The following is a 12,278-nucleotide window of genomic DNA, read 5'->3' as shown; positions in this document are numbered from 1 at the left end:
TGAATCTGTCTTGTGCGATATGATAAAGTTTCGCAATTATGACTGCTCAACGCGGTTCAACGGAGAACAAAATGTTCCTTTTATCGAAACAGGACAAAGAAAACTTGATACCAGAGGAATATAGGGTATTGCAGCATTGAGACGGAGGCAAGCAATAAGACGAAGGGAAAACAACATGATTCGAATTTTTTAAAGCCCTTTCCACAATATTGGAGAAGTAAATTCCAGACAATCCGACGAAATAAAGAAAAGTGTAAGCTTCGCATCTGCAATTTGAATTTTAATCGTCAATTATTTTCATGGTGACCACTAGCTTCTGCGAACGGAATTGCAATTTAACAATTTTGTTTTCATTTTTTCATTGTTTTTCAAATATACATGAACTGCGCACTTCTCTTTGCTGCAGTGACCGGCATACCAGTGTGGTCGTCCATAGTCTTGAGCGGAGTGGTGTGCACTTTCTACACCGCAATAGTAAGTAGTAGTTGAATACAGTGCAAGTTTTAGTCGAATGTTCAAAATCACATGTACATTCATGAGCAATATGAGAAAGAACAAAAAATGTGCTTAAAGTTACGAACATTATCGTTATTACCATATCAAATATGATTGCGACCTACGGATATTATGCATCCACAGGATACCTCTTTAAGAAACTAACTAATCTGTTCTTGTCAAACAATATTATATAGTAATCAATAAATGAACGCTCAACCTTTCTTATAGCTTATATTGCTCATGACTGTACATGTAGATATGTATATACATATGTAGTACAGTGCTGCACTGAAGTGAACCTACCACGCAATCCTCTACGATTGCTGTTCTTCTGCATAAAAAAGCGCACCTAACAAAAGTAGTCAGGAAAGCAAGGAAGTATAGTATGGGAATACGTAATGCATATTCTGAAAACAGGCGCTGCACCGTCTTAAAACGCTAGCACGCGGTTTTGTCAAATCGCGTGGTCGCTCCAGTTTGGTACAGCACTGTCCATATATGCATATACTATAAGCACTGTGCGTGTAGGTCATCTTCATTTGTACATATCCATCATCATCGGCCATCTTGTCTGGAGAAGACGAAGCGTGGGCGAAATGCTGATGCGTAATTCCGTTCTATCAACGGTAGGGTGCAACAACTTCTTTCTCCTACCTGGTCTTGTGTCAGCTAGCTAAAGGGCCCTTTAGGCAAGTAACAGATATCTACGGAAAGCATTTCATGATTTCAGTGCAGTTAATTGTATTTTGTATTAGTTCCGCACCGTAACATACGATGTTGTTCTCCTGGATGTGTATTAAACAAAAAAGCATTCCATAGCTCAACCTAAAAGGGAACACACCCCCAGAGAATGTAAAACGGGAATAAAAAGTAAAAATAAATTGCAGAAATGGGATTTCAACAGTTTTCTTTGCCGTTGAAAAATGTAGCACTCATCCATTGCGACACAGTAGAGTTTTGTTTTTATTTCCCTCTAGCAATGAAAAACACACTTGGGCGAAAGTCTCAAAGTAAAATGCCATGAAGAGCGCTAGTAAAAAGTAGGGCTTCTCATAGTTTCTAAACCGCTTTGGGCTAGCCAGCTCGGTGAAAACTGGCATCGATTTAGGTTTATCACTTTGTGCATTGTAGATTGCGTTGAGGAAGTATACACTTTCAATTGAATACTCGCTCGCGGAGCGAGCATCCACGTTCGGGTGTCTCATAGCCATAGTCGTTTTGCATACACTGTGGAGGCAAAGCAACGTGAACATGTCGTATGGCATACCGTATTGATTATGGACAAACGGGAAGCGTATACCGTATGGTGCAATTGGTATGTCCTTTTTTTAAGGTCCTCTGCAAGATATCCCACATAAATACTGCATCGCAGCAGTCAATGAAAATATAGTCTACAGTTTCCTGTTTATGGCAAATCAAGTAGTCCACCGACCACGGGACAAATCAGCCTTTTTCCCTCTCTCACAGTTTAACCGGTAATGTACCACTGTGTAAAAGCAAAAAGAAACATTTTACTGGCAACTGTACTGGCATTCTTATAACTCTTTTTAAGACATCCTTATCTTCCCCTCCACAGTGTAATGATCGATACAAGTGCACTGGCATCATTACATCAAACAAGTACTTGTACAGGTGCTTTTGGGTTACTACACTTAGGTATTCCAGTTAAAATCTCACTTTTAAAATGTTAAAGAAATTCACCACATCGCGCAAAAAATATTCAATCTTCTGTGTTTGATATTGCTATAAGAAACCAAAAATTCGGGTAAGTCTGGGCACAGTCTATCTTGGAAAACCGTACGCAGAAAAGGGTCGGTTTCGTTACGCGAGAACCTAAACCTGGACAGTATTGTCGTAAAAATGCATGGGCCAAACAAAGTCGTCCACTTCTCACCGAGCGAAACAGATTTGTACGACTTGTTACCAATCAAACCGAACCCCAGACAAAACTCGCAAGCAATCTTGTAAATTTCTACACCCTAACCCTTCACATGGATAAGGCTTGCAATACGTACAAGATTTTCGCAACAATGAACAAACTGCTCTCTACTGCGCAAAAGTAGAGACAGGAGAAGGTCGTTATAACTGGTGGCCTTATTCGCCTTCATAAAATGTCTGCTTTTGGCCGCTAGGTAATGCTGCTGAGTGGGCCTTACTATTCAGAGAACAAGATCACGCAACGCTGATAGTTGGTAGCTGCTCTCTTGGCCGGTCTGATAAGAGAAAACTGAACCTGCCGGTGCTTCCTCTTATCTCACAAGTGATGGAGATTTCTCTTGATCCCAACGTCTTCCACACGGTACCCCCTGCAGCTCCGTTCTGGTCGTATTGTTATCAGCACATCAACCGCCATGGCGCCAGCAGATTCGCTTTATCCAGCTGTGACTACCATTCCGGCGCCCTCTCCGTTTCCCCAATCTTCGTCTTTTCTTGTTTATTGCCGCCCTCCTACCTTCTCTCTCAAAGCATCTTTCTTTTGAACTTGCGAACCTCCTGACGTGCCTTCCAACTCACTGTCGTGAGCTTGCTCGCCTCCAAAATGAAGCCACGAAAGCCTCGAGGAAAAGTATATATGTTCTGCCCACCGCTCAGTGTCTTCCTGCCCTGGGGAAGAAGTACTGCTCTGGACATCCACTCGCAGCCCCGGCTGGTGTGAAAAAATTCTGAGCCACTTTATGAAGTGATCTATCAACTTAGTGAACAATCACTGGCCCCTGCATTGCCTGTTCGTGATCGTCGTTGCCGCGGCACGGAGATGGTGCACCTGTCGTGTTTGAAACACTATACCAGCCGACCTTCATCTATCACCTGCGACCAGAATGGTCACTTCTCTTTAGAAGAGGGAAGAGTGTAAGCAATGGGCGTGTACGCCACCTTCATCTGCATATATTCATCATCATCGGTCATCTAGTCTGGAGAAGTGTGGACGAAACGCTGCTAGTTGGTAGCTGTTCGTCTGGCTGGTCTGGAAAGAAAAAAGGGAACCTGCCGGTCCTTCCTCTTGTGTCACAATGCATATACAATAAAACTAATAAAACTTTATTAAATATATCCTTCGCTTTCAGCAAATACTACGAGTTGGATCTACTTTCTTTTCCACAACTGCGCATTAATTGCAGCGTTCGCGTTTGGCACGTTCCCAGCGACACTTTGTGACGGGACCATGCCTTCATTCTAGCAATCCGAACGGTTCAGGTTGCTGTTGTTATCTGTCACGATAAGTGCACATATTGCTTTGACCTCCGCTTGATTATGTGTGCTCATTGCGAATAGCTGGAGTGCTTGGCGTTTATGAAGAATATAAGCACGAAAGTGTCATTTCTTTTGTTTGACTGGTGGGGTTTGGAACTCAGGCTATGAGATACGCTGTAGTGGAAGGCTTCGGTAGTGTCGACAATAATAGTCTACAATGGCCACCACAGCGCGTTAAATGTCGCGTTGGGTTTGCAGCAAGATTAAATATCGCCTCAGGCAATGCAGAGGTTTGGGAGGTCTGTGATGTCCCAAATAGTTGCGCCGATGTGGCAGTGATCCTTTCCGCCATCGGACAACAATAAGTCCGCCTCGCGCGGCAAAAAGCCCATTCTGTGGCCCTTTTCCTTCTTCTTGAACCAAAATTTTGGTTCATGTCCCCTTTTGCCAAGCATTTCACCCCAGAAGAGCCGAGCACCGTGCCAGGAGAAATCTTGTGCCCATTGGAAACCGGTGGGTACCCGCGGCACTGGGGATCGAACCCCGTACCTCCCGAATGCGAGGCGGATGCTCTACCACAAGGCCACCGCTTTAAGGCTTTTCTCTGTTCATGTCGCTTATCAAAATGCTGGCGAATGTAAACAATTTTCCGACACTATACCATAAACCGTATTTCGTAGGAAAATGAATACCAGATTTCGAAGACATTTTTATTTTCAGTATGCTTTTTACGTCTGATAAATTGCAGACCATGCTCAATAAACTGAAATATACTGAAACGGTGGACCGAGGTTTAAAATTGTTATAATTGACGCGCAGTGCAGCAGAAATTGAGATACAGAGCTGCCTGCACTCTTCGTATTCAAGGCCATGTTATACGTGAACCACAGAGCGGCTTAAAAGCACGATTATTCGTTCTTCGCCATTCATCTCCTCGCTGAGCACCGCTGAGGCCGCTGAGCATCTGCTGAGGTGCAAGCACCTCGTGCAGCGTAGTTGAACTGATGTTCCCTATTAGTGCTATACTCGGTCTCACTCATAATAGTTTGGTCAACTGCGGACTAATTCAGGCGCGGATGCAAAAGACAAAAGTAACCACCTGAATTGTAACCTTAGGATCGCTTAGATTCAGACATACCTTTCACCGTACTCACTGGAATTACGGCTCATCAAATAGATAGATAGATAGATGGATTTATTGAAAGAAAAAGGCAGAGAGGTTGGCCGGAATAATTCAAATCTGGCCTGTTACTCTGCAGTGGAGAAGGGGAAGGAGAGAAGAAAGAAGGCCATGATGGGTGATGATGTGGGAGAAGGCATATGAAATACGTATACAGACACAGTAGCTTGTTTTACGAGCGTGAATCAAGTCTGCTGGCACAAAAAAAAAAAAACGGCAAAGAGCACGCACTGCCTGGACACCCTTCCCCTTGTCCTGCCAAGCGCCCAGCAGCAGTTCCTCCGACAGAGTCATCTTGTCTAAACGCCTCAATGAAGCGGCTAGCGCACTTCTTTCGCTCGCATACGCTGGGCACACCAATAATATATGGTCCACAGTCTCTGGGAACGGCTCATCAAAGTCAAGCACTAGAGGTTTAGGTGCGGTTTTACAAGGTACATCGTCTTGCTTCCCTAGGTATATGTGTGAGAGCACGTTCCGGCAGTGAATTCTCGTCTTTGCCATTTCTCATCACGTTTACTTCTCGTGCTCATTCGCGCACCTGCTTCATTTTGCAGGGTGGCATCAAAGCAGTGGTTTGGACAGACGTGGTTCAGATGATCCTCATCTACGTTGGGTACACCATTGTCATCACCTCGGTAAGTGCAGGGATTCGCACAGTGATAAAGCGTTGTATATATGGTTTACGGTCACATATACATCTCAAGAAAGTAACGCCAACACGCAAGCTTTCAGTATTCCACGCGTAAGGATTCCAAGCAAAGGGTTTCGACAACATAGGGCGCGGCTGGAAATCTTAGTGCGAAGAATACTAGTCATGTCATCTGATGCTCAGTTTTTGAGCGCGTCTAGTAGTTTATTTGGTGGTCCTTGTTATGCTGTGCTATATATAAAATACCAGGACTACGGATGAGGCAAATATGTTTCCAGCAGGTATTCTGTTTTAAACCATGATATATAATCGCATTTATTTTGGTAGTAAGGTTAGAGGGGTCAATGGTTTATTAGACTTCCTGCACGAAATTTACTGTAGAACTTGGTGGGCTGTTTATTTATGTTCGGAAAATGGTGTTGCGTATAACTAAGTTAACACAGGTAAAGGCAGGCACTCTGAGGAAGAACTTATACTGCAGTAGACTTTCTCTGACAATGAATGCATGTGAGCGATGCGTACTTATGTCACCCTCGCGTACAAACCTACGCGAGAATGACTTAAGTGCCCATCGCTCACAGGCATTCATTGTCAGAGAAAGTCTACTGCAGTATAAGTTCTTCCCTCGGAGGTTTGTCAGCTGAGCACAGCGTACGCAAACAATGTTGTGTACTTGATACACGTGCGACAAGATAGAACGAAAAATCTCCTAAAAAAGGTATCTGTAATCAGTAAATTCTGAGGGGAGGCTTCGAGTCGCGCTCACATATTTTCGTGCGAGTTTGGGAATGACGGTTGTAGGATCAGGCTATGCAACACAGCCCTATTGTGGTGATTGGTTTAGCCATGCGACTCATTGTAACTTGCACAACTTTGTCTAGTAGAAATAATGTCAAAAACGTTACAGAGCATCAGTCAGATTCACTCACTACGTACCTCCTGTAGACTGCCTCAGCTGTCAGGCGACCGATTTGAGCCTTCTATTTGCTTTCACATTAGTTTGTGGCACCGGAACGATGGGGGCTAGAGTCTCCCGTAGGTTAGGTGGAACCGTATGGAGGCCTTTGGGGAGTAGATTTCGGTATATTAAGGGAAGGAAGTGCGATGAGTTCCGTCGGGTTGGGGACGGTTGTAGTTGGAAGATGTACGTTTCGGGTCCCGAGTGTGGGCGTTAAGCGAAGGATTCAAACGGGAGCTACACCGTCGACACATTTTGAGAATATAGACGTTCTAATATTAACGAATTAAAAGAATGCTAAAAGTGGTTTGGGAAGAGCTTCCTGTACATTAGGAAAGGGTCTTCTTGCAGCTTCACAGAATTTATACCAGGGCCCGCTTGCACAAAACAATCTTAAGACTGTCTTAGCTAAGTCCAGACTTAACTGGAGTCTAAAGAATAGGCCACTAGCATGGCCGCTTAAGACTGGAGTCAAGACTGGGCTTCAGTCCTGACTTGAATAAGTCGCTTGTATGATTACGAATCTAGTGTTGTCTTGGTTAAGACACAAGGGCGCCAGGTGTCTAAGTAGAGAAATTAGGAAAATAAAGGGATGCGCTGGCACTGTCCCGGCCTGCTGTAAGATGTACACATTCCGTCAATTTTGCGTTGTGTAAAATCCGTGCCATTGATTTTCGCGGCTTAAGATTGTGTTACAAGGAAAAATGCCCCAAGTGGTTGCTGAGGCCGTTCTGGGAAGCCACTCTGGTGAACATGAACCCGAAGCGTTCGACGCTCGGAACACGAGCCGTCTTAAATAAGCTTAGTCTTTCTAAAGACACCATTTAAGTCTGGACTTAGCTCGGACTTTATCGTGCAAGCCGGCCCAGGTTTCCACTAAAGTTTTTTATTCTATCTGCATGGACAGCATCTGACAGCAGCACGCTTTAGCTATAAAGGTACAGAGTCCGATAAAGATTTAGGCGAGACAATTGTATGTTGCCCGATCATAGCAAGATATATAAAGACGCTGCTCACTGAGCAGACATCATAAGGGCGGGAGGAATACCAGTGCGGCATTTAGACTAAAACAAAAATTTTACTTTGCAGTGTAAGGATAGGTGATGCCAAATTATAAAATAAACGAAAACATTGGGCTTCGCTCCTTCCTAGTGCTAGAACATGAAACCAATGTGTTTTTTTTTATGGTATACTGGAACTTTTACTTTCTTTGTGCTGGCTGCGAGAGCTAATTTGATATGGTCACGCCGGAAGGTAAAGCTTTAAGGTGCTGTAGTTACGTAATTTATATGGCAAAACGCGGGTGTTGGCAGGCCACATCTGCAAGCATGAAAGTGGCTCGCGCACCTGCTGTCTCTTGACTCACCACTACGACTGTGGCAGCTCGATAATTTTATCTTCAGAGCCACTAATTCATGTAAAGAATAAGAATTTAAACACGAGAAACCCCAGGAATGCTTAAAACGCATGCATAAAAAATACTGATTGTGCTTAATACCTACCTGCTTAACCACATTTAAGCTGCGTTGACACTGTCGAGTCGAAAAGATCGCTGTATAGAGCTTTCTAACCCGCGACAAGCGCCAAACGACACCGAATGTTTACACCATCGTTCGACTCACTTCACGGCACCCTTCTTTCCCAACTTGACCGGAACGAAGAGACGACTTTAGCGCCTCTCGGCGTACTTTATCTGCTACTGGACTTGAGGTTTATCAGCTCGAACTCCTTTCAGACACGGGAATACACAATTATTTTGAAGAGAAAGAGCATTTCATGGTTATGGCTAAGTGCAGAGCTGGTTCTGCTGCCAAGAACATACTTTATAGTTAGGCGAAGACGGAAGCGATGGTGTTGTTCGCGGTCTTGTTTGCCACTTTTCGAAGCAGCTGATTACGAAATCGTTTCATGCTTGAGCGCCGAGCGCATCTTGAAGAATACGAGTACAAACGCAAGTGAGTAGTCTTCACTCTCACAGTGATCCTTGACATGCGTGCCTAAAACTGCGTGCGCAGCAAGTCGTAAACAGGCGAACATGCACTCTTGAATTTAAAATTGCCGCCAAAGGACAGAGGGAGAAGGAGGCTGGGCTGTTCGCGCACTATACATAAAAACTATAATTTGAAAGCAGGGTTTTTACTCTGAAACATAGCGAGTACAGACGCGTGAGGGTGCAGCTTCGGGATTAAGAGGCGGTGATTATGAAAAAGGAAGCGATCAATGCTTATAGTTGGCCTAAGCGTATTGGAGCATAAACAAAAATTAGGAGGGCGTTTACGTTCGGCCTTTAAAACACCGAATTTTTATTCTGTGTCCAGAACAGACGTTATTAAGTCCGTGTCCCAAGCACAACGCGTTCTCTAGGTGCCCCTCAAAAATGTTTGGTTACCAACGACCCTTCATGGGCAACAATAAAGACCACGTTCGGTACCAACTACAATTCGTAGCGTACATTTAACAACAACAAAAAAACTTCGAGGCCAATACGCTGCGTTCCCGCCTGACATGCAGATCATCATCATCACCATCATCATCATCATCATCATCAGCCTGATTATACCCACTGCAGGACGAAGGCCTCTCCCATATTTCTCCACTTAACCCGGTTCTGTGCTAGCTGCATCCACTTGACCCCTGCGAACTTCTTAATCTCATCCGCCCACCTAACTTTCTGCCGCCCCCTGCTACGCTTTCCTTCCCTTGGAATTCAGTTTGTTACCCTCAGCGACCATCGGTTATCATCTCTTCGCACTACATGTCCTGCCCATGCCCATTTCTTCTTCTTAATTTCTACTAGAATGTCGGTAACTTGAGTTATTTCTCTGACCCACTCTGCACGCTTTCTATCTCTTAATGTTACCCCTACCATTTTTCGCTCCATAGCCCTCTGGGATGTCCTCAACTTAAGTAGAACTTTCTTGGTTAGCCTCCACGTTTCAGCCCCATAGGTGAGTACAGGCAAAATGCAACTGTTGTATACTTTCCTCTTGAGCGATACCGGTAAGCTACTAGTCATAATCTGCGAGTGCTTGCCAAATGCGCTCCATCCCAATCTTATTCTTCTTGTTATTTCCTTTTCATGGTCCGGATCTGCGGTTACTACCTGTCCTAAGTAGACATATTCGCCTACTACTTCCAGTATTTCGCTACCTGACATTACCTTAGTCTTCTGCATATTGATTTTCAAGCCTACTTTTCTACTTTTCCTGTCTAGGTCATCAATCATTATTTGCAGTTCATCCCCCGAGTTGCTTAGCAAGGCAATGTCATCAGCAAATCGCAGATTACTGAGGTATTCTCCATCTACCCTTATCCCTAACTGCTCCCATTCCAAGTCTCTGAATACTTCCTCTAAACAAGCTGTGAATAGTACTGGGGAGATTGTGTCTCCTTGCCTAACACCTTTCTTTATGGGAATTTTGTTACTTTCTTTATGCAGAACTATGGTTGCAGTGCAGCCACTATATATATCTTCCAGCACTTTCACGTACGGCTCGTCTACTCCCTGATTTCGCAATGCCTGCATCACCGCCGAGGTTTCAACTGAGTCAAATGCTTTTTCGTAATCAATGAATGCTATGTATAAGGGCTGGTTATATTCCGAGCATTTTTCTATCACCTGATTGATGGTATGGATATGATCGATAGTAGAGTACCGTTTCCGAAACCCTGCTTGATCCTTTGCTTGATTGCAGTCTAAGGTTGTCCTGATTCTATTAGCGATTACCTTAGTAAATACTTTATACGTGGCAGACAGTAAGCTGATTGGTCTATAATTTTTAAGGTCCTTAGAGTCCCCTTTCTTGTGAATGAGGATAATGTTTGCATTCTTCCATGGTTCCGGTACCGTCGATGACACCAGGCACTGCGTATACAGGGTGGCCAGTTTTTCTAGCACGATATCCCCAGAGTCCTTCAGCAAATCTGATCCTCTCCAGCTGATTTCCCCCTTTTCATAGTTTCTAGTGCTTTCTTGACGTCGTCCTTCGTCACTAGTGGAACGTCTGACTGTTTTTCCCTACCGCCAATCTCATTACGGTCCTGACTACTTTGGCTACTGTAGAGATCTGTATAGAACTCCTCAGCTACTTTGACTATCTTTTCCATATTAGTGATGACGTTGCCCGCCTTGTCCCTTATCGCATACATCTGGTTTTTGCCTATGCCCAATTTCTTCTTTACCGCTTTAAGGCTCCCCCGTTCTTTACAGCATGCTCAATTTTCTCCATGTTATACTTCCTTATATCGGCCACCTTGCGCTTATTAATTAGCTTTGATATCTCGGCCAATTCGATCTGGTCTGTTGGATTGGAAGCTTTCATACTCTGGCGTTTCTTAATCAAATCTTTCGTCTCCTTGAACAGTTTACCGGTATCCTCTCTAACTATCCTACCGCCTACTTGTACCGCGCACTCAGTAATGATATCTCTGAAATTATTGTTCCTTGCCTCTAGGGTAATGTCGCCATCCTCAGTTAGAGCTGAATACCTATTCTGTAGCGAGATCCTGAACTCTTCTGCCCCCCCCCCCCCCCCCCCCCCCTCACCGCTAATTCGTTGATCGGTTTCTTTCTTACTAATCTGTTGCGTTCCTTCTTCAGATTTAGGCTAATTCGGGACCTCACCATCCTGTGGTCACTGCGTCGCACTTTCCCGATTACCTCTACATCTTGCATAATGGCGGGGGTTGAACACATTGTGAAGTCGATTTCATTTTTAGTCTCTCCGTTAGGACTCTTCCATGTCCATTTCTGGTTCTTCCGTTTGCTGAAGAAGGTATTCATGATTTGTAAGTTATTGCGCTCTGCAAATTCAACTAGTAACTCCCCCCTGCTATTCTTAGAACCAATGCCATAGTCACCTACTGCCTTGTCTCCTGCCTGTGTTTGCCCTACCTTGGTATTGAAGTCGCCCATTAGTACAGTATACTGCGTCTTTACTTTTCGCATTGCCGATTCTACATCTTCATAGAAGCTTTCAACTGCCTGGTCATCATAACTACATGTAGGTGCATAGGCCTGTACAACCTTCAGTTTATACCGCTTATTAAGCCTAATTACGATGCCTGCAACCCTCTCGTTAATACTATAGAATTCATCTGTATTACCCGCTATATACTTATTGACAAGGAAACCTACTCCTAGTTGTCGCCTCTCTGGTAAACCTCGATAACACAGTACATGCCCATCCTTCAGTACAATATATGCCTCATTCGGCCTCCTAACCTCACTAAGCCCTATGACATCTCTTTTCATGCCCTCTAGTTCCTCTAACAGCACTGCTAAACTAGCTTCACTAGCTAGGGTTCTAGCATTAAACGTTGCCAGGGTCAGTTTCCAATGGCGGCCTGTCCAGCGGAGCCAGGCTTTCTTAGCACCCCCTGCTGCGTCACAGGTCTGACCGCCGCCGTTGTCAGTTGTTCCGCAGCCGCTGGTGACTGAGGACCGGGGTTTTATGGAACTAATAATAAGAGGTTTCGGCCAATTACTGCACCAGGGTGGCCAACTCCTGTTCTGGTGAGGGAGTGCGTTGCCGGAGGTGTTCACCGGCATCAGGTCGCACCCCAAACCTGTGTATGCAATTCCATCGACACGCGGATTTTTTTTTTTTTCCATCCGGTGGAGAATTGCGCGGCACCGGGATTTGAACCCCGGTCCTCTTGCATGCGAGGCGGATGTTCCACCGCTACGCCAACACGCAGATGGTCTGGGTTCAAATCTCAATGATAGCAAATTTATTTTAAAGAACTACTTTTACTTTATGACATAAGCTTGTTAGAGACACCACCTCGCCAGGTTT

General features: G+C 44.5%; 1 protein-coding gene across 1 annotated transcript in view; it reads left to right on the top strand.

The window, feature by feature from the left end:
• Positions 1-378: 378 nt before the first annotated feature.
• LOC146209222 (sodium-coupled monocarboxylate transporter 2-like) overlaps positions 379-12,278 on the top strand; it is a 42,503-nt gene continuing 30,603 nt past the window's right edge. The window contains exons 1-2 of the mRNA XM_084579823.1: positions 379-474; positions 5,428-5,508. Coding sequence (XP_084435949.1) covers positions 379-474; positions 5,428-5,508 — 177 coding nt within the window. The remainder of the gene's footprint in view (positions 475-5,427; positions 5,509-12,278) is intronic.

This window comes from Amblyomma maculatum, chromosome 1, assembly GCF_055883805.1.
Source record: "Amblyomma maculatum isolate TAMU_Amacu chromosome 1, ASM5588380v1, whole genome shotgun sequence".
NCBI lineage: Eukaryota > Metazoa > Arthropoda > Arachnida > Ixodida > Ixodidae > Amblyomma > Amblyomma maculatum.
This window is presented reverse-complemented; position numbering and strand designations above follow the sequence as displayed.